Source organism: Pelmatolapia mariae, linkage group LG7 (genome assembly GCF_036321145.2).
Source record: "Pelmatolapia mariae isolate MD_Pm_ZW linkage group LG7, Pm_UMD_F_2, whole genome shotgun sequence".
Taxonomy (NCBI): Eukaryota; Metazoa; Chordata; class Actinopteri; order Cichliformes; family Cichlidae; genus Pelmatolapia; species Pelmatolapia mariae.
Window position 1 is genome coordinate 43,114,483 of NC_086233.1, and position 26,981 is coordinate 43,141,463.

The 26,981-nt window shown below is 40.0% G+C and overlaps 2 protein-coding genes across 4 annotated transcripts in view; one reads left to right on the forward strand and one right to left on the reverse strand.

The window, feature by feature from the left end:
* Positions 1-10,870, forward strand: part of ppip5k1b (diphosphoinositol pentakisphosphate kinase 1b) — a 47,725-nt gene extending 36,855 nt beyond the window's left edge. For all 3 annotated transcript variants that reach the window (XM_063479184.1, XM_063479185.1, XM_063479186.1), the window contains 3 exons: positions 5,587-5,724; positions 6,016-6,129; positions 8,402-10,870. In XM_063479184.1, coding sequence (XP_063335254.1) covers positions 5,587-5,724; positions 6,016-6,129; positions 8,402-8,493 — 344 coding nt within the window. In that variant the 3' untranslated portion in view covers positions 8,494-10,870. The remainder of the gene's footprint in view (positions 1-5,586; positions 5,725-6,015; positions 6,130-8,401) is intronic.
* Positions 10,871-21,666: 10,796 nt separating this feature from the next.
* Positions 21,667-26,981, reverse strand: part of map1ab (microtubule-associated protein 1Ab) — a 54,299-nt gene continuing 48,984 nt past the window's right edge. The window contains exon 6 of the mRNA XM_063479187.1: positions 21,667-26,109. Within this exon, the coding sequence (XP_063335257.1) occupies positions 25,954-26,109 (156 nt within the window). The 3' untranslated portion in view covers positions 21,667-25,953. The remainder of the gene's footprint in view (positions 26,110-26,981) is intronic.

Consider the following 26,981-nt stretch of genomic DNA (forward strand, 5'->3'; position numbering starts at 1 on the left):
GCCACACAGTGAACACCGAACCTTTGAACCCACCCCACCCCTGAGTGTTCTGAGCCCTGGGGCAGTTGCCCAATTTGCAGAGCTAGTGATAGAAATCTGTCAGAAAGACACGCCTTCATGCTACAAATCTAAAATACGACTTCTCTTATCACGTTGCAGTTCTGTTGCCACACATACAGTTTCTTGAAAAATAGCCCTGGGGGTCACTGATGTTTGAGCACTGATTGACTGAAAAAGCCTCTCATTCAGATTACGTGGAGCAGATCTCAGGTGTGTTTTTAGTCATTCTTTTCCCCCCCTGACGTCTCTATTTGACCTCAGGCTATCTGCTTTGCATTTGATTTCTTTGAAATGGAAAGGTGGGACTGAGTCTGTTTTTTTCTGTTTGAGCTGTGAGGTTTTTGTCCGGCACAGCCTACAATCGATCGAATGCCCTCCGGCCGCACTGCTTTTCAGCTCCTCCCGTTTCTGCTCTCGCTCCGCTGCACTTTCCAGTTCTACTCTTCTCTCCCTGCTCTGCCTCTCATCCCCTCAGAGCCCTCGGACGTGCCTCACGTAACCCAGCTGCTGGAGTGGCTGCCTGCTGAGACAGCCCTGCTGGGGTTTGCCCCTCTGGCTGTGGATGGGGCCATGGCCCACCACCTGCGTCACTGCCCCTACCACTTCCGCCTCTTCAAGACTGAGCTGGTGTCTAGTCAGGAGCTCCCAGAGTCTCACTACGGTCAGCCGCTGCAGTCCCTGAAAATACTTGGTGCTGCCTCCTCTTCCTCACTTTAGTCCTAGCCAGTCGGTGCTGGGAAAAGTGGGATGCTGCCAGTGCCAGTTTTGCATCTGTTGTGGCTCATTGCTTTTATTGTTCCTTCCAGCCTGTGCGTTCATTTTCCCTCCTAGGTCTGCCTGTTAATGATATCTATAGCCCTGCCTAATGCTCCATTTATTGTCCGACTATAAACATTCTCATTTTGCACATCTGCTCAAAGATGCAAACGCTGTATTCCTCTGCTTATTTAAAGACACAGTGAAACTACTAAAGCAACTTAGCTTTTACGCAAGCACTGCGGCCCTCAACGTTTTTAGGTGTCACCTGACAGAGGTGAATAGGAGGGGGAAAAAAATCTAATGGGCATCTAAAGGTCATTAAGTTTCCAGCTTCCCAGCTGAATGTCCATGTAATGTCCACTCGTGACATTAGTGGAGGTAATTGCCCAGATAATTCCAGTCAAGCAAGGCTGAGGCATGTGTCCTGAATGCTTCACCCAGATGGAGTATTCTTAGGAGAATAATTAGGCCTGAAGTTTGAGAGGCGTGAGGAAGGACAAGTTTCTGACCTGAATCTTGTAACACTGTCTTGGGTTCATCTGTAAAAACAACTATAATTTCCAACTAAACCAGAATGTTGTCCTTTCTTATAAATGGCACAGAAGGAAATGGACGAGCTGCATCCACACGGCTGGGAATACACGGATGGCGTCCCCTTTGAATTCTCCACACTGTTAGCTGCTCGGTTTTCACATCATTATAATCCCACATCACACAGCTTTGTACCAGGCATCTGGCAGATTAAAGATGCGTTTATGTGACTCAGTTCAAGGGACATTTGAGTTCTCACATCTTTATAAGATGGTTCTGATTTGATGTGAGCACTGAGAAATGCTCATGGACTAAGGAGCTGTAGAGACTGTTAGCATTATTGTAGTTTCATTCTTTGTCTGCGTCCAAAAAGGGGAGAATACTATGACAAGAAGTGAGAAAAAGGTTCAATCCATATGAAATGTGATGCGTATATATTTTATTTATTTATTTTGAGGGGACCAATAAGTAACCGAACAATTAGGACCTGATAAGACACTTTGAGTGTATTCTTTAATTTCACTGTGTCTTTAAGTCTTTGCATATGATTGGACATTTAAAGCTCACTTGTGGAATTGGTAGAACATAGCAATTCATTTTTAACCAGGTTTTTTTTTTTTTTTAAAATCTCAAATTATAACAAATAATACATCTGCAAAAAGGACGACTAATGGATCTACATGCATGCGGTTCAGTCTGGTGAACCAGACTCTTTTATGCGATGGTTAGAGGCCTGCCTAAATGCATTGTGTGCATGTTCCATCCTGAGCAGTGGGTGCAGGAAAAAGAAGCCTTTACAGCTGGGCTATTGTTCAGGAATGAGGTCTGTGTGGAAATACCTGTCGGATATTGATGGTGCTAATTTGGCCTTTGCACTGGGAAGTAACAACTGAACCTCCACCATGTCTTCCTCAAAATAACAAAATATATCTTGGCTGGGTTGAAGATATTTCAGTGTCTGTCTGAAAGATCTGGGTCATCATGTATTGGCTAATTTTAATTGGCTAATTAAGTGGCGGCCTGTCCGTTAACTGTCGATCGCGTAAAGTGTTTGTGGAGCAGGTCCTGGCACATTGTCAGCTTAACACAGCTTGCCTGCACTCAGCAGAGATGACCGTCTGTTATGACTTGTGCCGTCTTTATCTGCATTCGTTCCCTGCCTCGTATGTTTATGTCTGCCTTTGTGGAGAGTGAATAGTGCAGTGAAGGATCAGTGGGCTTTTTTTTCTCCTCTCACTGCATCTACTGTGTGAGCTGAATTGTAAAAGTCCATGTGAACGCACTGCAGCAGCAATGAGGAGGGAAAGGTGATAAAAGCCAACTAATGTGTTTTTATATAACGCCTGCTCTATTACACAGTACACTAGAGACAGAAGGAGAAATACTGTAGCATGGAACTTGTCTGAACTGGCAAAACATTTCCTCCTGAGGCTTTGTAATATCACTTTAAACGGTAGAATAATTTTTCTGCTGTCATCACATCTTTGGCAGGAAGCTGTTTTCATATTCCACATTAGTCTTTGTTTTGTCAAATGAATAAAGCTGCTCAATGCTGTATCGGGTAAGGAAAAGATTTTGTGATTAGTCCATGGAAGGCCTGAAGGCCTTTGTCGTATCCTGCCATTCCTGTTCTTCTTCTAGGCTTTAGATTAAAAAGCAGAAGCAACAGGTTGTATAATGTTCTTAACTCTTGAAAGTGCACACGATCCCATGAGAAACATTAACAACAAGCAACTCAACTAATTATAAATTGATATCTTGGCCCCTTGAGGCCTTGAAAGGTTCCTCTCCATTAAGCATTTCGTTCCACTTGAATTGAATAAGTTGTTTTAGGGAATAGCCGTGCACACATTCGTGGTTGTTGCACATTATTCATGGTGAAGGCAAGGATGACCAGCATGCTGTCTGGGTAGATGGATAAAGGTGGAAGCAGCACTGCAACCTCCATCCATTCCTTACTGTCATCATAGAGCTTGTTCTCTGTTGGGCTACTGTGAATGCTGATGGACTGTATCCTGCATGTGTGAAAGTCACCTTCTTGCCATTGCACTTTTGTGTTTAAAAGTTGTATTTCACAGGATGTAGATGTTTTTTTGTTTTTTTTGGGGGGGGGGGGGGTTTCCCCCACCAACAAAAGCAAGCAAAATATAGAAATGTAATTATGAACACAGATATAAATTTTATAGAACATAAAAGTATAGGTAATGCTATTACACATGACGAATCTTCTGTTAAAAAAACATTATTAATTGCTTTTTTAAAGAACACAGTTTTTCCTGTTCATTTCCTCTTCATTGTCATAACGTGAATATTTCCGCACCATTAGCAGAGCTCGGAGAAAATTAATCTTTTATGTGTAGTTCACAGTTCATTACAACTTGCGCTGCAGCTCATCATCAAATCTGTGTTGGTGATCCAACCGAACCGGCTCAGGAAACAGGAGGGGAAAATAGACTGAACATTTGTACCTGTCCTATTTAACAAATAAATACATTAATAAATTTATACAATACAGGCATAACATTATAACCACCTGCTTTATATTTTATTTTTCCCCCCTTTTGCTGCCAAAACAGCACCAACCCGTCGAGGCATGGACTCTACTAGACTCCCGAAGGCGTATTGTAGCACCAGGAGGCCAAGTCAACACCTCAAACTTATTGTTGTGCTCCTCAAACTATTCCTGATGCATTTTTGCTTTGTGACAGGGCATATTATCCTGCTGAAAGAGGCCACAGCCAGCGGGTAATACTGTTCAATGAAAGGGTGTACGTGGTCTGCAATATGGCTTGGGTAGGTGGTACGTGTCAAAGTTACATCCACATCAATGGCAGGACCCAAGGTTTCCCACCAGAATATTATCCGAAGCATCACACTGGCTTGCCTTTGTCCCATAATGCATCCTGGTGCCAGGTGTTCCCCAGGTAAATGGCTCACATGCACCTGACCATCCACGTGACGTAAAAGAAAACACAATTCATCAGATCAGACCACCTTTTTCCATTCCTCCATGGTCCAGTTCTGATGCCCTTTGTTGGTGCTTTCAGCAGTCAACGAGGTCAGCATGGACACACTGACTGCTCTGCTGCTATGCAGCCACATACACAACAAACTGTGATGCTCTGTGTACACCTTTACATCAGAACCAGCATGAACTTTTTCAGCAGTCTGAGCTGCACTTACTCGTCTGTTAGATCAGACCACACAGGCCAGCCTTTACTCCTCACATGCGTGAGTGAGTCTTAGCTGCCCATGACACTGTCGCTCATTCACCGCTGTACCGAGCACTGCAGATCAGGACCACCCCACAATAGCTGCAGTTTTGCAGATGCTCTGACAAGCACCAAACTCACTCCAATCCTTACACTTGTCATTTTTTCCTGCTTGTAACATCAACTTTGAGGGCAAAATGTTCACTTCGCTCTCTAATATATCCTACCCCCTAACAGGTGCCATGATGAAATCAGTGTTTTTCACTCCACCTGGCAATGCTCATAATGTTATGCCACATCTCCCCAGAATTTTATTTTCTTCTTTGTGGTTTCAGAACCTCGTCTGTAGCTAATATTAATTTTTGCTTTATATCACACTTTACACAAAGGAAATACCATTTACAGCATCAGCTTAGAAAATAAGTTGACCTCGAGTACTGACATCTTAAACACTCAAATCTCTGTAGTCCTCACCTACTTATTACATATACAAACACAGAACTGTATTTTTTCTTATCTTTAAATCAACAAGCATATCATATCCTGTTAACACACAAGTGAGCTCTACTATAATCACTTCATGTATCAGCTCATGTACTTCACTTCAGAAACATAGAAGTATATCCAGCATAGCAGCAACATGTAACGAGTGTGTTTTCTTGTCATTTTAAGCAGAGTGCTCTGTAACCATGTTAGAAACAAGACAAAAATATTATTTTTGTTCTTGTGGTCTCACTAACTCAGGAATTGCTTATTTGTGTTTGCATTATATCTGGCTTGCTTGTGTTGTGTAGCTACAGCCAGTCAGCTGCTGTGAGAGGTCACAAGCTGCCGACTGTAGATCTTGTGTGCAAACGTTTGTGTGGCTGGTAACAAATATAAATCACTGCTAGATTTTCTTTTTTTTTTTTTTCTTAATATGGCACTCAAATCACGTGGAACCGTAATGCACAGAGAGCAGTACTTTCCTCACCGCTCTTCCTGCTAGTATACGATCGGCTGTATTGTACCCTTTGTCCTGCAGGCTTTGAAGGATGCTCCATGGTGCCTTCCATCTACCCGCTGGAGACGCTGCACAACTCACTTTCCCTGAAGCAGGTGGATGAGTTTCTCAACTCGGTGTGTGAGAGCAACAGTGAGGTCCAGGCCAAAACCATGAAAGGTGTGAAAGCTTCAGTGTAATTTTTGTTTTATAGAATCTGATCGTCAAATCTTGAGCATGAATATAAATGGCCACAGTTCACTGGTTTTTAATCTGTTAATTCATATAAAGACATTTAAATAAAGCCTGAGAGTCGGCAGTTAAATTTCAAAGCCATTTCCACATCTAGCAACAAAACATCACTTTCTGAATCCATAAGCAGAAGAGAGCAGTATTTCTCAGAAGCATAATGAGCTTCAATTACATTTGTAAACTGATCCTAATGTGTTTTCTTTTCTCTCTCTGCTCCAGCGCTCTCTGGCTTGTTTGCCTCTCAGAGCCAGATTTCTCTCTATAGCCCGCAGCAGCCTCTTTCCTCCTCTGGATCTGAAGCATCTCTTCGACCGCCTAGCCAGCCTTTGTGGCGTAAGTGCAATGATTTTCATGGCATTATCAGTGTGTTGACCTGCTTTCACTGCACAAAGTGTTTTTCAAGAGGCTGAAACCTCTTTAAACGTATCGGCTTCATGTTTAAATATTTACCCTCCTTACTATCGTGTAAAAGTCTAAATGACAACATTGCGTAGTCAAACTTGGTAGCATTTATGTAGATGCTTTTATATTAATGGATTATTAGACATACAATTATGACCGCATTCTTCTTAGCTCACTAAAAGACATGAATGTTTGTAATAATGTGATGGGTAGGGGAAACAAAGCAACCTTCTAAACATTAGTCTGTTTCATTTTTTTCAGCAACAATATTGATTCAAGCATTGATTAAGCATAAGAGAGCGCAAAGAACACAGGCCAGATGTCTTCTGTTGTTTGACGTGTGCACAGACTGCAACAACTCAGTCGCGTCACTACAGTTTCACACAGATTTAAATGCTTCAATACTGTGGTTACTGCTACAGCTCAACTGATATAATGATTTTTTTTTTCTTCTTTCAGACACACAAAACAAACAGATTTCCCCTAAAATGTGTCATGTGTAGTCTTTTTTTCTGTACATGTTTACACCCTGTCCAGCTCTGCTTGGTTTCACTGTTTGTTGTCTGGTGCTGAAGGGTGTTTGTCCCGTCTCTTCTTCTTCTAAATTGTTTTTTTATTGGCTGTTAGAAATGCTGATAAATCAGCAAATGGCTAATGGCAGCTCAGCTAAATCGGTTCTAGTTACCACAGTGAAGATGGAATCTCAGGTTGGAGAGGTGAAACTCAGCACTTTATCACATTCACAAATATCATAGACTGTGCGGGGGGGGGGGATGTAGCCATCGAGACGTCAGCCATGCTTTTGTGAAGCGTTCATATGTGGATGAGACGGGGGAGTTTCAAGATAAGTCAGCCAACAGCAGCCAGCTTGGTTAGCAGGGTACTGCATGGATATATCCCACAGACACAGATTAACTGCTAATTAGTGTGTAGAAAAAAAAAATGTACAGTTTCACTCAGTTGCACTGACAGACTGTCCAAGTCTGCTCCAGTTGTAACTACAAAACAATCCACATATTTGTCATATAATATCACTGAAATGCTTCGAAAGATTCAGATTCAGATTTTCACCCACCATACAGCTGCTCTGAAAATTATTATAGAGACCAAAACACTTTAGTCTGAGCACACTGATTTACAGACTCAAGTGGCCAAAGGAGGAACTGCAATTTTTGGCAATTTATTGTCTTTTTTTTTTTTTTTTTTTTTTTTTTTTTAATCCCTCAATGTCTTATTAAAAATTTAAAAAACAAAAAATGGGGAAAAAAATAAACCAATTTGTGACCTAGTAAACAATAGCACACTTGTGAATTTAAAAAACAACAACAAAATGTCCAAATAAAGAAACTAGAACAAAAAATGTGTGGTTGTTGTTTATAAGTATATAAATAAAAGCAGACTGTGCAGCAGGTTACACCGCGGCATCAACCATCACTTAAAACTGAAGTAAAAAGGACTCTGAAAATCACAGCCCCTTCGTCTTTAACCAGCTCATCGTCCTCCTTTCTCCCTCAGATGGTGAGCTGAATTTATGCACATGTTATACGTGTGCACTCGGTTTGGGTGGCTGCTCCAGATTCTGGTGCCTGTAACTGCACAGAACTCATTTAGCATCATTTACCACACAGTGCGCAGACAGACGGGGAGGGACTTCTTCTGCTGCTCGTGTAACTCTGTGTGTTCTCTGATCAGCTGTAGTTACAGGGCAGCTGTTTACAAGTGCAGCCCTGTGACCTGTTCAGGAACATTTTTAACCGCAGCTTCTATCTTTAATGTACATCATTTTAAACCCTTATTCTTGATTTTGTTGATTTGTGATTGACGGCAAATCTTGATTACATTCTAGTCAGATTATTGATATAAACATTCATGTGGCTCAATTTATGAAACCCAGCACATAAAGTAACAGTTTACACAAAGTTCCCCATGGCAACGAGATGAAGAGACGAGCAGATGATGCTTTCCTGTTATTGTGCCAGCTCGCTCTCTCATTTGTGTTCACTTTGTGTCCTTCCCCGTGACGCACGTACAACAACAAATAACATGGCTCCTGACTCGCAGAGTGAAGCGAGGGCTCCGAGGTGGAAAGTAATGGGATTATTAGTTGCGTCATGGATAGACTTTTTAAAACATCGACAGTTTGTACCAGTGGGGGAAAACAAGTGTTTACAGAGAGCTGTGTGTGTGTGTTTTTTCTGTTCAGATGGCAGCATCCCCTCCAGTGCTGTATCCAGTGCGGGCCCCTCATCCCCGATTACAGAGTCTTCTGGTCTGAACTTCAGCTTCAGTGAGTAGGCCGTCTGTTTGGAGAACCACAAGGACCTCTGGGAATCGGAGGCCACGGTGTAACGACTTCCTGCGCTGTTATTCAGCCTTCTGCTCATATTCATGATGTCAGACGCGATATGATCAAACAAACTGTGCACAGTGATTCTCCTGCTGCACCCCCACTGCACCACCACTGACTGCACTATCCTCACCACGCCTGCTCTTCACCATAAAGAGGAAATAAAGAAAAATACGTGGGACCTCTCATCGCCTCGATCCACCTCCTCAGATCGCTGACACTTTCCTGAACCGTCCATTGTGCCAACATTCAGACCATTTGTGCCTTTAGTTTAATTTGGATCAGAGCAGTGCTTGCTATTTGCTCTGGAGATGGGTTTTTTTCCCTCACACATCAGCACTCTGTTTTTCTCACCTGAACTGCCGACATTTCCGGTTCAAATGCATCACGGGCTTTAAGTCTGTGGTGGATTTCATCCAAAGATGTCAGCACGCCTGCTTTCTAACCAAGAATTAGATTATCAATACTGCTCTCATATCTAGCTGCTAGCTCAGCTTGGCACATAGACTGGGAATGGGGAAGCAGCCTGTTTTAAAGATGGCAGAACAGTAGTAGTCTTTTCTTTTTATAAATTCTATGTTTTATCTTTTTTTCTTTTTTTAATAATAAGAAAATTGAACATTAAGTATTAGTTTTTCAAGCAGTTTTACCTTAGACAAGGCCACTTTTAGCTGTTTCCATTCCTTAAAAAGGCTGAACTACCTGCTGGATTTGAGAGTTAATCATGTTATTTAAGGCTTCAGTCATACAGACTTGGAGAGCAGTTAGCAACCTGCTGATGTTGTCGCTAGTGAGCACTGGCGTAAAACGTCCTCGTGGTTCCTTTTTATCAGATTTGCCACAGTCACGTGTAGTTTGCATGGAAGATGCCAGTCTGTCTGTAAACACCTCCGTCAATAACTCAAAACCAGACAAACAGGATGGTCAAACTGATACCAGAGGTTCATCTACTAAAAATGTCGGACAAGTTTCAGTCTAAGAGGTGTGAAAATCTTGTGATCACTCGAGTCTGGTTTTCTTCGCACTTATCACAGTTTCACTGCTGCTTGGTGACTGTTTGTTGACAAGTGTGCAGACAACAGATGGGATCTGCAACAGCCACCAACCAATCGGATTTTGGATACATATTTTTCCCTAGTTGTCGCCAACCCGTCTCTAAGCCTGTTTGTGACTGAAGTCTTATCCTGTTGCAAGAAAAGAAGGAAGGATAATTTAACCAAAAATGTCCTATATCTGTTTCACACATCAAATGTCTGGATTTCAAAATCAGTTCTCCCGCAGACTGAAAACCATCATGTAAAGCTTGTAACACTGTAACCAAAGCAACCACAGCCCAAATACTCTCTAATGTAACATACAAAGCATCTGCAGAGATGCAAGTTTGCAGTGTGCCTGATAAATTAATGCTCACATGATTTTTGTTTTACTTCATGCATTAAACAAAAAAGAGTAGTATATTTTATTATTTTTCACTCATGCCAGCCTGATCAAGCTGGTTAGCTCTGTGTTCGTCAGCTGTTAAGTAGGAACAAAGACGCATATGTAAATGTGCCTTCACATAATAATGTGATATTAAATCCAAATGTTAGGAATCTGCTGTATTCTTTTACTGAGATGTTTTAGAGTTTCAGGGATAAGCCACTTGATTGAGTAGTATAGTTGTGTCTTTAGTCTGTCACACCATATATTGAGATGTGTTTTTAATGTCAAATGACTGTTTCTCATCTCATTAATCATGCTCAGGTAAAGCAGTATAATCCAAAGGTTGCAACTGGTTCATCAGCTTGTGACTGAACTGTTGGACGGTCAGTTCACTTTCAATTCAGAAAGTAATTAAAATTAATTGAAATTCCAAAATATATGTTATTACTTTGACAAAAGCCTGTAAACAAAATGAAAAGCGGAATCTGATTGTGGGCATTGTGTTCAGTCGGCATTGTCAGTTTTAACAAAGTATAAACAGCAGAGGGGGGGAAAGTCCCTCTTTTCATTACAAAGCGGTTCAACTGAAAACAAACTGACCTTCGAAACTTGAAACGTCTGCTGTTGAATGAATTTCTGAATTTTAGCCATCTTGTAAAAGAGTTCTAGATTTTTGATTTGAAGGCTAATAACCTGTTTTTATCGTAACTGTGAGTTGATGTTGGTGTAGTTGTGTATTTATGTGGTTATTTAACGTCAGCCAAAGAGAGGTGCGTGTGTGTGCGCGCTCTGTTTAACGAGGTTTAAAGGTGTAAGATTTCTGTGATGCCCTGTCTTCTGTGGTTCAGGTCAGGCTGTGACATCGGGGAAAGGAGAGGGGCAATAATAAAAAGAGAAAATTAAGAGTGAAAGTGTTGTTTAGTGTGTTATCAAGCACAACAAATCATGTTGTCACACCTGCTGCAATAGATGGTGTGAGAGTGATGTTTTATTGAGCACAGTCCAGACACATAAGTCTGTTATTGCTCCATAAACAAACCGGCCAACCTCCTGTGCTCATGTGTCTCTGCTCTTCTTCAGCCTTTTTCTCTCCCTCCTATGTCTCATTTTGTGTTCCTTCTTATGTCCTTTTATCCATTTCAAGACTCATATTTTTTTCCCAGTCTGTTGTCCAGTTTTGTCTTCTCTTGCAATTTTAGAGCTTCAACCGCTTGCGTGGACCATGGCTGCATGCTAAGTGGATTGAGTTGATGCCATGTGATCAGGTGATTAGATATTTGCATTAACAGTTAAGCGTTTCAACAAGTGTACCTAATAAAGTGGCCAGTGACTGCATGTCAGCTACTGATTGTGAAATTCATCATGTTTGAGAACACGAACATGGGTGAAGAATTATTTCCCTGTAAAACTGTACAAGCAGGCAGCTTTTTGAAACCAGAGAGGTCGCCCCCTGCTGGACATTAGAAAGAATGCAGGTTTAAAGCACTTCTACGTCACCTTTACCATGCTGGCCCAGAATCTACAAATGTTTTGAGTTTCTGTAGCCACAAGATATGGTTTGCTGGTGTGCTGACCACATTAGGCTTGCTCCTTTTTTCTAGTTTTAATGACATCTTGAAGTTCTCTGTAAAACTGACAACTTGAGCACAAACGGGACACATTTTGGAGTTTCCAAAGCATTTTCTTCAAATTGATATATGTATATTATTTGTAATATTAGCCCTCTGGACCTCTCCTGATATGGTCAGTAAACACCACATTTTAAATGTTATTAGCTACCGTAGTGTCTTATTAAATAGGGGTCGCATATTAATCATTTTACCGATCTTTACCCACTCGTTTCCTCTTGTGCCTCCTGTCTCCTGCTTGCTTCCTCTCCTTGTTTCCTCTCATCTCTTCTCTCTTCCCTTTTCTTCTGCCTTTCCTCTCCTGGTTTTCTCCTCTCCTTCTTGTCTCCTCTTTCTACCCTCACGTTTTCTCTCACCGACCACCTGTTTCATTTTTTATGCTTTATTATCTTATTTTCTTCCTGCCATTAGTGCTCACAAAAAAACAAGAGAGTGGACTTCTTTTCCCTCTCTCTAACTTCTTTTTTCTTTCCTCTCTTGCCTTCTAACCTCATCCTATTTACCTCTCTCCTTGTCTCCCTCTCCACTCTTCTCTGAATGGCTTTTAAGAATAGTGATGACTCATGTCTCCTCGTATTGCTGCCATGCGTTGCTATGGTGACACCCCCAGATGTAATTGGCTACTCCTGAGCGATGCTGGGTGAATGGAAGGGAGGGAGGGATGGGGGTACGGACACAGACTGCCAACTCACCGGAAGCCAAAAGCTGATGTCATTTATTCTGTCTGGATGACAAGTCTTTCCCTCCTGGGTTTTATGTCCTACATTCTCACACACACAATCAGCTCTCGCGTACGCACGCACGCACACGCACGCACACACACACAGAGTTCATCTCCAGACAGCCTTTTCCAGCTTCAAAACAAATAACAGTTCCAAGCTTCTATGAGTTTTTATGAGACAATCGCTCCTTGGCTGTAGGGTAGTTTTTGTGACCTTTATCAAATTGCAGTCACTCCAGCAGGAATCAGAAAAAATGCATTAATTACTTTCATTTGTGTTTACTTCTTAAATATTCTAAACCTACTGTTACATATTAGGTTTTACATATCGCAACGTGATTCAAAATCATCTGGTTCCAAATTTGTCTAAATACAGAACAATAAATAACATATTACACTGTGTCATTATTTATTTAATAAAAACTAAATGAAAATACAGAAGCTTTGTGTCAAGAATTAAGTGCACCCTGTGATTCAGTAGCTTTAGCAGCAATAACTTGAAGTAGCTGTTGACTGAGTCTCTCACACTCTAAAACAGTGTTTTAAACACTTATTGAAATTTGCATGTGTACACACAACAGAAACGTTCCTATTCTGCACAGCTAATGGTTGGGTGTGTAAATGATGGGCGGGAGGAGGAACACCGAGCACATCTGGATGATTTGGGGGAAGAAATCATGGGCTTCTGAATGTGAAGATCAGAGGTGGAGCTCGACTTTGGGACAGGATGTTGACATGGTGGAAGAGTGGTTAGTGGAAGCACCTGGGCGTCCACACCAACAACAAACTGAAGACCAACACAATTCAATTCAATTTTATTTATATAGCGCCAAATCACAACAGCAGTCGCCTCAAGGTGCTTTATATTGTACAGTAGCTCGTACAATAATAGATACAGAGAAAAACCCAACAATCATATGACCCCCTATGAGCAAGCACTTTGGCGACAGTGGGAAGGAAAACTCCCTTTTAACAGGAAGAAACCTCCAACAGAACCAGGCTCAGGGAGGGGCGGCCATCTGCTGCAACCGGTTGGGGTGAGAGAAGGAAAACAGGATAAAGACATGCTGTGGAAGAGAAACAGAGATTAATAACAGATATGATTCAATGGAATCATACAAGAATAGTAATAATATAAAGATAACTTTATTTTTGAAAGTCACTTTATAAAAACACCATTACTTTAGCATTTGGTTAAATCCATTTTATACACTCCCATATAATTTTTTTTTTTTTTTTTTTTTTTTTTTTAAAGGTCGAGCGTATGGGCTCAGTCTTATAGTGTGAGGAGCTCGGAGCCACTTTTCCCTTGTGTCTAAAGCCAGCTGAGGTGGCTCAGACCTCTGATAAGGATATCTCCTGAGCACCTCCCTTTTTAGATTATCTGGCCTGTTGGGAGGAGACCCAGATTCACACTCAGAACCGGTTGCAGAGTTTACAGCCATGTAAAAAAAAATAAAAAAAGACTTTTCCACAGGACTCTGTGCAAACACACTGTGATTCAGTCATCTTTTTCTGTATGACTTTATCAGTTTCTCATGCGTTTTGGAGGAATCTTGAGCTGCTCTCCTTTACAGTGTTGCTTCAGTTTGTTAAGGTTTACAGGCGTTTGTTTGTTTGGTTCTTTTTAATGCACAACTCCCTTGAGGTCAGGCCACAGCGTTTCAATCAGGGTGAGGTCTGGACTTTCATTGGACCGTTGCAATCCCTTGATTCTTTCCTTTTTCAGCCATCCTGTTGTAGATTTGCTGCTGTGCTTGGGATCATTGTCCTGTTGAATAACCCAAAACAAGCCCAAATCATCACTCCTCCACCACTGGCTTGACAGCTGGTATGAGGTATTTGCGCTGATATACTGTGCTTGGTTTGTGGTGCTGTGCACTATAGCCAAACATCTCCATTTTGGTTTTGTCTATCCAAAGCAGATTGTTCCAGAAGTCTTGTGGTTTATTCACATCCAACTTTGCAAACCTTAGCCATGCTGCCATGATCTTTTTACAGAGAAGAGGCATTTCTCCAGACAGCCCTTTTCAAATCATATTTGTTCAGTCTATTTCTAATTGTGCACTCATGAACTTTAACATTTAACATGCTAACTGAAGCGCGTAGAGTCTGAGATGGCACTCTTACCTAGCTCTGACACCAACCCCTTTTGTTGCACTTTCTCTAAACACTGCAATATCTGACCTTGAGGTAATTTTGCTGGATCATCCATTCTGGGAAAGATCAGCAATTTTCTCAAATGTTTTCCACTTGTGGATAATCTTTCTCACTGTTAAATGATGGTTCGGCTTTGTAATCCGGCTGCTACTTTCCATCTTCATTCTTGTGGAATAAGTTACTTGGTTTTTGAGACACTGCTTTTGCATTCTAGCGTATGTAAAAATAAATAAAAAAATAAATAAAGACACAGGGTAATAGGTCATGTGAACTTGTATTTACCCAATTTTAAGATCTGCTAAAGACCAGATTGTTTTTTTTCTTATGTTCATATAGTACATAAAACCTTAGAATTAAAAGCAGGCATACTTTTCCACATGACTGTAAAGTCCTTTACAGTCACTCAGAGGAAGCAGAACCATTCTTTAAAAACAACCCTGACAACCTTTTAAGGTTGTTGAGGCAAATTTTGCCATCGATCATTAATAAATCCAACAGTTATAAAGCACCACATCATCATTTTGAAGTGATATTTTTGGCCACCTCATTAGTGAAATAGTCGAGGGGAGGGGGGGGGGTAGCTCTGATTTTGGGTGGTATCAACTGCCAGGGGATATATATGGTTGTCAACATTTTACTGCAGCTATTAAAGAAAGCCAAAAAAAAAAAAAAGTTCAGCAGTGCAAACACGAAAAAAACATTAATAGGAAAAAATGAATTTGCCCCACAGAGAGACGCTTCGACAGACAAGAATTGGATATGGTTTGATTTCAGATGAAATGGGAGGGAAAAGCAGCAGCACATAATCAGATAACTGTCAGAATGAATCAACTTTATAAAATGACAATGTAAATTTGCCAGTCTGTAAAATGCTTGAAGTCTGTGTCCACTGTATGAATAATCTGACCAATATTAGAGTGAAGTATGAAGTGGAGGTGGTCATTCGGTTTATTTCTTGCATTTTTCCAAAGCCAAATTATTCATCTAAAGGCAAAAAAAAATGTTCAAAAGTATTGATTTTTCTTCTAACCTGATCTAAAACTCCAACTAGGCTTCCACTCAACTTGTTTTATTTAGTTATTTCAGTTACATCCCTTTTACATGACTTGTTTACACTTCAGTTTCCCAGAGCATCGACTTCCTGCTGGTTCCATTTATTTGCACTCAGTAAAGAGAGAAGTGGGAGGGAAAGACAGGAGACAAGACTAACTATTAGGCTGGTCTTGTTGATGAGACAATTACCCTCATCCAACGGGAAGGTGTCTGGTTCGACCTTCAGTGCCACCTCCCCACCCACACGCCATCCTCGACTCCCTCACAGCCTTCCTCCAAATTGTGTCGCCAAGGTAACGTAGGAAAGTAAAGTAAAAGGGAGCACACGCTGCTTTCCTTGATGATGTGGCAGGACCTGGGTGATCAACGGGTCACGTTTATGTTTTTTCCTTCCCTTTCATTGTCTTCTGCTGTGAGCACAGACAGGTTGACACACTGACTGCAGAGTAATGAAACGGAGGCAAAGATAAATTAGGAGCCATTCATCAGCAACTGACACGAATGCACCGAGTTTGCTGGAGTTTCAGGTCTGGGTGTGGATCCATCAAGTTTGATGCTGGAGCCCAAATTGATCTGCTTAATTCTCTCCCCGGGAGTTTTTTTTCTCCCTCTATTATTGAACCATTCTATCTCTCACTGTTTGTTTCAGTTACCATGATGAGTAACCTCAATAAACAGTGTTGTGCAATGCAGCTGGAGTATAGCATAACCTTCATCTTTCAGACATGCTTGGTCTGCTTTCTCCCTCTATTTTTTAATGCACTTATTAGTAAGCTTCTAATAACTCATAGAGGTGTTGCTTCCTACTGTCAGATTTTAAAAAATGTACCTCTACTCTTTTATTTTAGTGCTGTCAGCGTTAATCTCGTTAAAATGACGTCAACGCGTTAGCACGGCAAGCTCATTAATGCGTTAACACCGTGCAGCCACACGCACGGGGCAATCCGCGTTAACTCGCTAACGGAGATTTGCCGTGTTAATGCGGCGTTAACGTCATTTTAACGAGATTAACGCTGACAGCACTAGTTTATTTATTTCTTTATTTATTTTTGATGGATGGAGTTCTCTCATTGGACTAGAGTACAGGATGTAGTGTAAAATACATTGAGTGACATCCCTTTCTCAATCCCTGGGGTTTAATATGATCTTGGCCCACCCTTTGCAGCTAGAACAGCTTTAACTCTGCTGGGAGGTTTAGGAGTGTTTATGAGAATTTTTGACCATTCTCCTGGAAGCAAATTTGTGAGGTCGGACAGTGATTTCGGTCAAGAAGGCCTGACTCGCAGTCTCCAGTCTAATCCATTTGAAAGGTGTTTTATTAGGTTGAGGTCAGGACTCTGTGCAGGCCAGTCAAGTTCTTCCACACCAAACTCACTCATCCATATCTTTATGGACCTTGCTTTGTGCACTTTGTGATAGAAAATTTGTGCTTCACCTCTAACCTCTGTGTACTATTGATATGTATTTGTAACTTTCTTGTACAAAGTAAGTGTGTATGTAGATGGGGAAACAACGCACTGTAAACTTTGCTCAAGGCCATGACACGGTTCATTATCAGGCTGGTGCCCACATGATGGTGAGAATTTCACTCTCAACCGCTGAATAGACAAGATTGTATCCACACGATGGATGGATGGATGTAAAGGACATTTTTGTAAATTCTGGTATGAAGAACCCCTTTCGTGTTGTATTGATCCATCTGCAAATGTTTTAACTTTCTTTCAGTAAATCTCCGAGAATCTTTTTGGTTTTGAAGCTCAAATAATTTTTCCACAGCACACTGGTGTGCAGCCTTGCTGGAAAAGGAAGGGGGCATCCCTAAACTGTTCCCACAAAGTTGGGTGCATGAGTTGTCCAAAATGTCTTGATATGCTGAATGAAGCATTAAGAGTTTCTTTCACTGGAACTGAGGGGCCGGGTCCAACTCCTGAAAAACAACCTCCTCCTAAAAACCCCTGCTCCATCAAGCTTTACACTTGGCACAATGCAGTCAACAACAAGTACCATTCTCATGGCAACCACCAAACTCAGACTTGTCCACTGATTTGCCAAACAGAGGGACATGATTCATCACTCCAGAGAACACGTCTGCACTGCTCTAGAGTCCAGTAGCAGCATGCTTTACACCACCTCGTCTGACATTTTGCATTGAATTCGGTGATGCAAGGCTTGGATGCAGCTGCTCTGCCATTGAAACCCAGTCCATTAAGCCCTCTACGCACTTTTCTTGAGCTAATCTGAAGGCCACATGAAGTTTGGAGGTCTGTAGTGTTTGACTTATTGCTGACTGATTGATTTTATGTGGCTCTGGCTGATTCTCAATCACTTCCACTTTGTTATAATACCAGTAACAGTTGCTCCTGAGAATCACACCCCTTGAGGGCAACCCATTCTTTCGCCAATCTTTGTAGAGGTGGTCTGCATGCCTAGGTGGTTTATTTTATATACCCGTGGCCATGGAAGTGATTGGAATGTATTTTGAATCATTTGGATGGCTAAGTGAATACTTGGGCAATACAGTGTATGTTTGTGTTGTGTCATATTTTCCACAGACCTATATGACAACTTACACAGCTCTGACTCCAATCACGTAATGCTGCTTTGTTTTTCAAACTAGCATTTTGTTTTAACTCAAAACCACAGAGTAAGGTATTTTATAAAACCTGAATCTGTGGAGCACACTCACTCATGTTCTTAATCTGAGGAGACTAAATTGTTCACCTAGAAGACTGAGATCCTTTACCAAATAGTTACCAAAGTATCTCTATGTGTAAATTTTTTATGTGGGACCTCTAAATGAAGGTTCATGGGGAAAAATAACGGGGGGAAAAACCCAAGACATTCACTGGCCAATTTTTAAATTGCATTTTACCTTAGTTCTTCATGACATAGATTAAATAAGGTGTTGGAAATATTGCAAAGAGATCCCAAAAAGTTGATTCTGTTCATCTGGACGTAGCATTTTCAGTGGGAGAAACGTTTCATCACTCATCCAAGTTCTTCTTCTTCAGTCTCAGCTGACTGCAGGTTTCTCCAACCTTACGAAAATGACATTTGCATAATGACTGAAACTAGCGCCACTGACTCTGAGGTCAGTTTCTTGATTATTAATATGCAAATTGTCATACCTGTTAACCAACAACCACCGATCAATGACCATTATTCAATTGCCATGAGTACCATTCACAGAGAGTTGGGGAATGGCTGCAATCACAGCATTGTAAGATGGTGAAAATGTACCCTTAGGCCCCCTCCTCGATTCAGAGATGGTCTTTCCCTTTTCACATGATCAGTGGTTATTGGTCAGTGGCTTCCTCTCAGCTCAGTGCAGTTTAGCCACTCTCCTTTGACCTCTGATATCAACAAGGTATTTTCATCCAGAGACTTGCTTCTTGGATATTTTCTCTTTTCGAGCAATTCTCTGTAAACTCTAGAGATGGTTGCGTGGAACATCTGAGATGATCAGCAGCTTCTGAAATGCACCAAGAGCTCATATGCACCAACAATCATGCTACCTTCAAAGTCTCTTAAATCACCTTTCTTTCCTACTTTGATGCTCGGTTTGAAATTCAGCAGCTCTTCTTGACCATGTCTACATGCCTAAATGCCTCGAGTTGCTGCCATGTGATTGATTTGCATTAAGAAGAGGTTGAATAAGTGCATTTAAGAAAGTGGGCAGTGAGTGCATAGCCTCATGTAAAAATAATCGATGTGAGTCAGAAAATTTATTCTGATGGGAAAAGAAATGTCTAAACTAACTTTTACCACAGTCCAAATATTTCAAATATAGTCAGTCTTAAATTAAATGATGTCATCACCAGTCAGACTGGCCAGTGCTTGCATTGTGAAGGGTCTAAATAATAAACACAAATAGCATGACTGAGTATATTAATATGTTATGATGTCCCATAACACTCATGGTAATAGACTTGTTAATCAGCTGTCACTGTTTCAACCAAACGTGAAGATTTGGTGCTAATCCCTGATCACAGAGTGGTAATGTCAGACTGTCAGACTAGCACTGTTGAGCTGCTGTAACTAGAATAGAAGCAAATAGCTGGATGTCCACCCTCTGGAACTAATCACAGTTAATGAGAACAGCCCAATAAAGCAATAAATTAAAAAACCTCCCCAAATGCTCCATTTCATCCTGATAGAAACCAGCTAGAAGCACATGTGGTGACAGAACGTGTTCAAACCAGCTTCACTTTATGTGACAATATTATGTTGCTAAAAACAACATGAATGCTTTGCTTTATCCTATATTTGCTATGTGAAAATATAGACATCATGCTTAGCAAGAATCATCCTTACAAACTGTGTCTTCATTGCATCCTTAATTGCATTACTTTATGCAATTTTCTGGTTGCTTATTACACTTTCGAGTGTAGGGTGGAAGGTTTTTTTTTTGTCAAAAATCATTTAGTTTCCCAACCTAAAAAACTAAAATAAAGTAAATTATACCTGGATAGTAACTGTTGTCTGGATCAGTTGACACAGTATTTTGGTCTGACTGCGTCAGATATTTGATATTGTCACTGCAGGCAGTGCAGACACCGTTGTCCAAACTCACCCTTGTCCCCAGGTTATTTTGGACAATATATGTGCTCACTTACATCTGGACGAGAATTTTACTAAAATCTTAACAACATTACATCAAAAATGTTATTCTTTCAATACCCTCTAGGGTTATGCCGTATATATATATTTGGTGTCCACAGCTGTGAGTTGTTTTGGTAGAGAATTCATGTTCCCCTTAACTTAGTTTTTTTTTTTCCAGAACCATCAGTTATTTAATTATTTGTACTTTTGCCAGTAAACTGGCCAGCATAGCTGTATATATCCGTTAATGAATTTGTACTTGCTGTTTCTAAGTATAAATTGCTTCTGCATCAGCAAGGGCAAAAAACTGAGACTGTTAATATTTAAATTGAAATCCTTAATTAGGTAGTGCTGGGCCAGTTATGATGTGTTTGAAATGTGATCTTTACCAAGAACAGTTTAAGGACGAAGCCATTAACAGGGCACCATACCTGAGACTCCAGTAGCAGCAGTATTTCTTGCGTAAAAGAACTTGTAGCCTTGTATTAAAGATGGGAAACTTTTTGATTACACAATTTGCTAATATCATATAACATACACTGACCTACTTGTTTTTGTTATTGTATTGTTTATTACAAATAAACTGAATTATTTCAAGCCTTTCTTTGTTTTGATTTCTATTATTATGTCTTATAGCTCATAAACGGCTTATAGCCCCTTTTTTCCTATTTTTTTGTGATGCCGTAGTACTGAATATACAGAGTGTATTAAAAAGAATGGTCTGATTTCAAAGTATAATTCAAAGTGTTTTACAAACAATGGCATTATCTGCTTAGAATTAACAACCATTTTATGCTCAGTCCTGGTTTTCAGTTAACTGGACATACATTTATTCCTCTGGCTGTGGTATGGGGCCTCTCTTGAAGTGTTCTTGGTTTCACTAAATGTTTATTAGAAGTTAATTTTCTTAACCATGGAAATCATTCTGAGATCATCAACTTTCAGGTCTTTTAGTCTTGCTGAGCTGGCCAGTGCATTTATTCTTTTTAAGAATGAGCCAGACTGCATATCCTGAAGTTTGTTTTTTTTCTATCGCTGTAACAGGTTTATTTTGTTTTTTCAGCCAAATGATGGCTTCCTCATAATTTCATACTGTATTTAGAGTGCCTCTGACATGATACCAAATACAAGTTAAACACGTGAACTCTACTCCAGATCTTTTACCTGATTAATTCATCACAGAATGATCAGGGAGCAGGCCTCGTCTGGTCAGAAAACCGCTGTCAGTCAATCATGCAATTAGTTTTGTGCCTCTGAAAATGGGGGACTGTGTATAAAAATGTCTCTAAAACAGTTAATCAGATAATTAGACCTTGCTTTACAGCTGAATTGCTTAATTGCTGGAACAAACTGTAGAGGTGCACAGAGACAAAATCACAACAACAACAACAAAAAATCATAAAGAAAAATGTGTACAGAAACATACAGCAGATGACATACTGTATGTGGTCTCTCATAATTCAGTTAGATTTTAGTGACATTTTCAAAAAAGAAAAATAATAAAAATAAAAAAACACACACACAGGGACCACATTTAGATTTCATATATTTTAATTGATGATCACCAGGCTGTTTCCCTTTTACAATGAATCTGCAGTAGTTCTAGTTTTACCAGTTAGATTTAAAGAGACAGAGAGATATTAAATATTGCGCTGCGGAAGAAACCATAAATTTAATACAATGCAAAATAAAAAATAAAAATAAAATAAGAGAGAGAGAGAGAGAAAGAGAGAGAGAGAGAATCAAACAGAACTACCAGTACAGTGTCTTCTTTACAACATGTTAATAGGGCAAGCAATAAAAGCACAGCCCAGTTTTATATTAGGTCAGTACCAGTTAAGACAATTAGCTCTTTTTTTTTTTCAAATATACTTCTTTAAAATAGCATTGTATTTTTTTTTCATTATAATTATTATTGTTATTATTATTTCAATGTTAAACAAGTACATTCAGGATATAACTAAATAAATCACATGCAGAAAGATTAGATGGACAGATGACACCATACGCTGATTGTGATCATTTTAATGCAGGTGTGGAGATGAAATCGAACTGAAAGATGCACCTTTTTTTTTCTTTCCATATCTTATCAGCGTTTTGTGTAGCTTCAGCTGTTTTTGATCATCCCGTCACATAAAACTGCCTAAAATAAACAAGATTCGCTTCTTCGTTGTATCTTTCAGATTTGCTCTTTCCAGAGCGATATGTACAAATCTGTATACAGCACACAAGTGTGCGTGTAGCATTTCATTGAGTTTATCAATTTTATTAATGGTGTTTTGAGTCTGCATGTGTTTCAAGTCATTTTCAGGAAAAGGAAAAAGTTGCAGCTGCAGTTAGTGCTATGTTACTGTGTTACTGTTAATATGTTGCTTGTGGGATCTCAGTTACTTTCTTGAACCTTCCTCTTTCTTTGGAACAGAACTGAGACTGCAGTATCTGCTCACCTTCTGCACGCCGTTAAATTTATTTCTGTCTAAGTTGGTGTGAATGTTTTTTTTGTATTTGCATTTTTTCTTTGTTTTTGTCTATTGTTTTTGATCCAGCAGCATTCATATGGTAGTACCAACTCTACATTCAGAAAAATAGATCTCCTGTATAGTGCATTCAGCTTCTGTATAGCAATACAGTTCAGTATTAAGTGATTCACAGCGTTCTACTTAATGCCTCGGGAAAAAAATCTCAAGGCCGGGTATTTGGAATCTGCCAACTTAAAAACATTATTCAAAGACAGTACAACAAATCAGACCATCCATAAAATCTGATCCGCACATTTAATAAAAAGCTTCTTCCTGCTTTGATCCCAGCTCATACAGCATCGAAAGGAGAAGTGAAAGGGACTTTTTGCTTGCTTGATCGTTCACAGACATTTAAACATGTCTTCAGGGGAGTCATTTTAAAACCTTCATGCTAGGCTGGATATGTACTTGTGCGTACGCAGATGTTTGATATACAACCTGCATCAAACTCAGAGATTCTCTCCAGGTGAGATTTTTTTAAAAGAAAGGAAAAACACACAGAAGCCATGTCTGCCTCTGAAACAACACAAGCATGGGATGCATATCAAGGCTTGTACAGTGCATAATGGATAAGGGTTATGATGAAAAGAAAAGGAAAACAACATTCAGTGGCAGCCGTGTGAGTTCGCCATCTTTGATTTTAAAACTAAAGTAGAGCGGGCAGAACAGAGAGGCATTGGAAGATGAGGTATAAAGTAAGGAGTCTTACGAGCAGCAAGATATTGGCACTGGTCCCAGGCTAGCCCGAGGTGATGACGCGGTCTAGCCTTAGTTTCTTCCGTGTATTGAATCCAATTGAGGTAAAGGACTGACTAAAGTTTAGCTGTGAAAGCTTTTAATAGCAACATCCTGACAAAAAGGACTTTTTGGGAATCAAAACCAGCCATGCGTCCTCCATCCTGGCCCTCCTTTTTAGCTTTAAATCAGCCAACAAAAGAAACATAACAAAACAAAAAAAAAAACCCATAAAATATTTCTTAATTTTATATCTCAAACAAAGAGCGAATTAATCTCTGAAAAATAAATCAGAATTGGATTTGCTTTGCAGCACAAAATTTAAAGGTTAAATCAAAAATTGCAATTTCATTGTGAATATCTTTTAAAAAAACGTGCATATAAATTGGGAAATGAAACATGGCCCAACGTGAATATGAACTGCTCTCGAGTCTGGCTGTAAACAAGCAGAAAGACCTTTCACAGTGAACTCGCAGAAAACTCGCCTACAAAACCAAAACCATGCTGCAATTAAAAACAGCTACTCAGAGCGTATTGTATACTCAAGCACACAAAAAACTACTTCTAAAACATTCCTACAGTATATCTGTGACCATAATCCACATTCATGCTCATTCTATATATATATATATATATATATATGTATATGTATATATATATATATATAAATATATATATTACTGTGTGACTAACATCAGGCAATTGCTTCACGTTGATCTCGTCCCTCGCTATTAGCAAGCTCAGTCTGGAGAAACGTCCTGTACATAGTTTAATTTATATTATTGAAAACTTCCTCTCTGCTACTACACAAACTCTCTGTGCTTCGACTTCAAACAGCGCCCCATCCCCGCCTCAGAAAAGTGCATTGCTATTTGGTGCAACACGTTGCTCTCAGACATTCATATTGGTTAGAAAGTAGTATTTTGATATGAGGATTTAATGCTTGGCTTGAATTATACGGTTCCAAAGTTTGAGCAGTGGGAGAGTACTACATCGCAGTGCAATTTACAACTTTAGTGTATGAAGAGATTGGTCCTCAGTTTTAAAGTTTTCTACTTGGTTTCATTCATTTTTTTTTACCCTGATTTCTGACTCTGCTTCAAAATGGCTGACATGTCCATAAAACATCCTCCCCTCTCTAAAGGCACGTGAAAGAAGCCTCCTGTAACATGTTTTTGTTGTGAAAAGTACCCCCCTCCTTAATAAATAGAAATACTGCAGTTCCCGCTGGCATATCGTTACCTCTGAAGGGACGAGCAGGCAAGCTTTCATTGCTACATTTGCCACAGGTCACTGCTTGCTGTTGTTTTTTTTCTTTCCCATCCCTTTGTGATACTAACGGAGACGGTACATTGTAGCTAAACAGGAGGAAATGACAAGAATTAAACCCTCTCACTTAAAACGCTGCGTTCGCCTCAGGATCAAATCATCACAAAATATATCATTTATTCAACACAAACAAACTCTGTGTTGATATGAAACATTAATCTTATATGCATACTGGAGTACACAGAACCAACAAAGACTGTGATAAAGACTTAAAGAAGAACACCCAGCAGAGATGTGATTACTGTAGAAATGTCGTCCCTTTTGCCTGGCGCCTACTGAAATCACTTGAGCGCAGACAGCCAAACAGTGTAGTAGTCTATCCACACTATACTGCATTTCACACTTGAAAGGCCAGCTAAAGAAAGGTTTAACCCTACGCAATTCTCTCCAGAAGAGTCCGAGCTAAAACACAAGCAACATGCACCAGCTAAGCTGTGAGAGCCAGAAGAAGAAAGAGTTTTCCAGGCACCTCCTAAAACTTCACCACAAATCACGAGAAGGAACTTTTTTTGTTGTTTTGTTACATAACATCAATTTATGCCATTATCGAGTTAATCAAAACACTACTGTAGCATGAGCTGAATTGCAAAGGATGCGTTTTGCTGTGTACGCCGATGGAAAAGAAAGGTTCGGATTAAGAAACGAAAGCTTTTCTAGTCTTATAAAAACACTTTGTGTATGATCTTAAGAAATAATTGATCACGGATTTGTTTAGACACCATTTTGGAGATGATGAGAATTCCTAGTTCAGTAGTGTTTTGGCACTTGTTTTGACCACTTGGAGGTCTAACTTTGCAATGCAATTTGAGTCACCTTTGTAAGAGCTACACGTGACTAATCTTGATCTTTAACTGTGGCATTATTATTCCTTTGTGGGTTAATGATCTATGTTTATCTGTCAGGTGTAAATATGTTTTTGAAAAGTATTTAAATTTGTTGCACAACTGCTAGCGCTTGTATAAGAAATGTGTTAGGGCGGACATTTAACTCACAGAAGAAAACAAATATAAAAAGTACGGTATTATTTGCGAGATAGCCCCACTATCACAAAGCATATACCCAGAATTTTGACTAACAGAATCTAGTGTATTGAGGACTGCAGCAAATGGGTCTGAGACTGGTACCATGAGAGAATGAGAAGCTTTGAAGAAGCAGAGTACTGTTCGCTCTCGCTCTAACGTCATGATGAGGAGGAAGGGGTTGTTGGCGGCGGGAAAAGCGGAGCGGTGCCATCGAAGCTCAGAACTCGATCTTGCAGGCGGGGAAGGACTCATCCTGCATGACTACGGTGCTGCTGGAGGCCAGAACCATGATGTTCAGGTCCTGCTGCCTCTCGTGCGTCTGCTGATACCATTCCCGGGTCACCTCTGTGTCATGGGTCGGGATCAGAGTAACCTGACAGAGATATAACAAAAGGAAATGAGAGGCGAGCTGGCAGGAAGGGAGTAGGACAGATTGATTTGGAGGGGACTCTGGATTCAGAATTTGTACAGATCCAATGGCTAGTGTTTTAACTAACAGTACATAGTCTCCAAACCATTCTCCAGACAGATCTACCTGCCAGAGATGTCTTAAATCATCAATGCTGTTCATACGTGCCACAGGGCCACTGACTGTATAAGACAGCTTCCAAACCTAAAGTACTACTATTGATCCACTCAGTTATGCTCTGCACTCTTCTATTTTTGACTGACTGAGCCTCTACCTCTAAAACAGTTCTTATAATTCAATTCAATTCAGTTCAATTTTAGTGATATAGCGCCAAATCACAACAACAGTCGCCTCAAGGCAGACTCTGAAATACAAAAAAGAACAACAGGAAACCCTTTTCATAGAAATACAATAGACATGTGATATAAATTTTATTAGCATATTAAAGATACTCCCTCTATATCACCCTTCTGCCTCTTATGGATGCATCATATAGTGCTTTGGATGAGAAAAGGTGTCCAAAAAATGCAGATTTGTACGTGGATAGTAACCTTCTGACAATTAACCAGTAATCTCAGATATACGAGTTTTGTCAAAAATATTTTCAAAAACATGCAATTAAAACATCTGATATCATCAAAATATAGGCAATGTGAGCTGCCATGATCCCATCTTGGGGACTCTATTCTTCACAATAAGAACAGCCTTGTTTGTTGCATGGTGGTGAATCCAGTACTGACATGTGTGACAGAATACAGATGAAAAGGAGCGGGGACGGGTACGCTTAAAAACCAAATACCTAATCTATTCAAACTAGAACGAAACTGTTAACATAC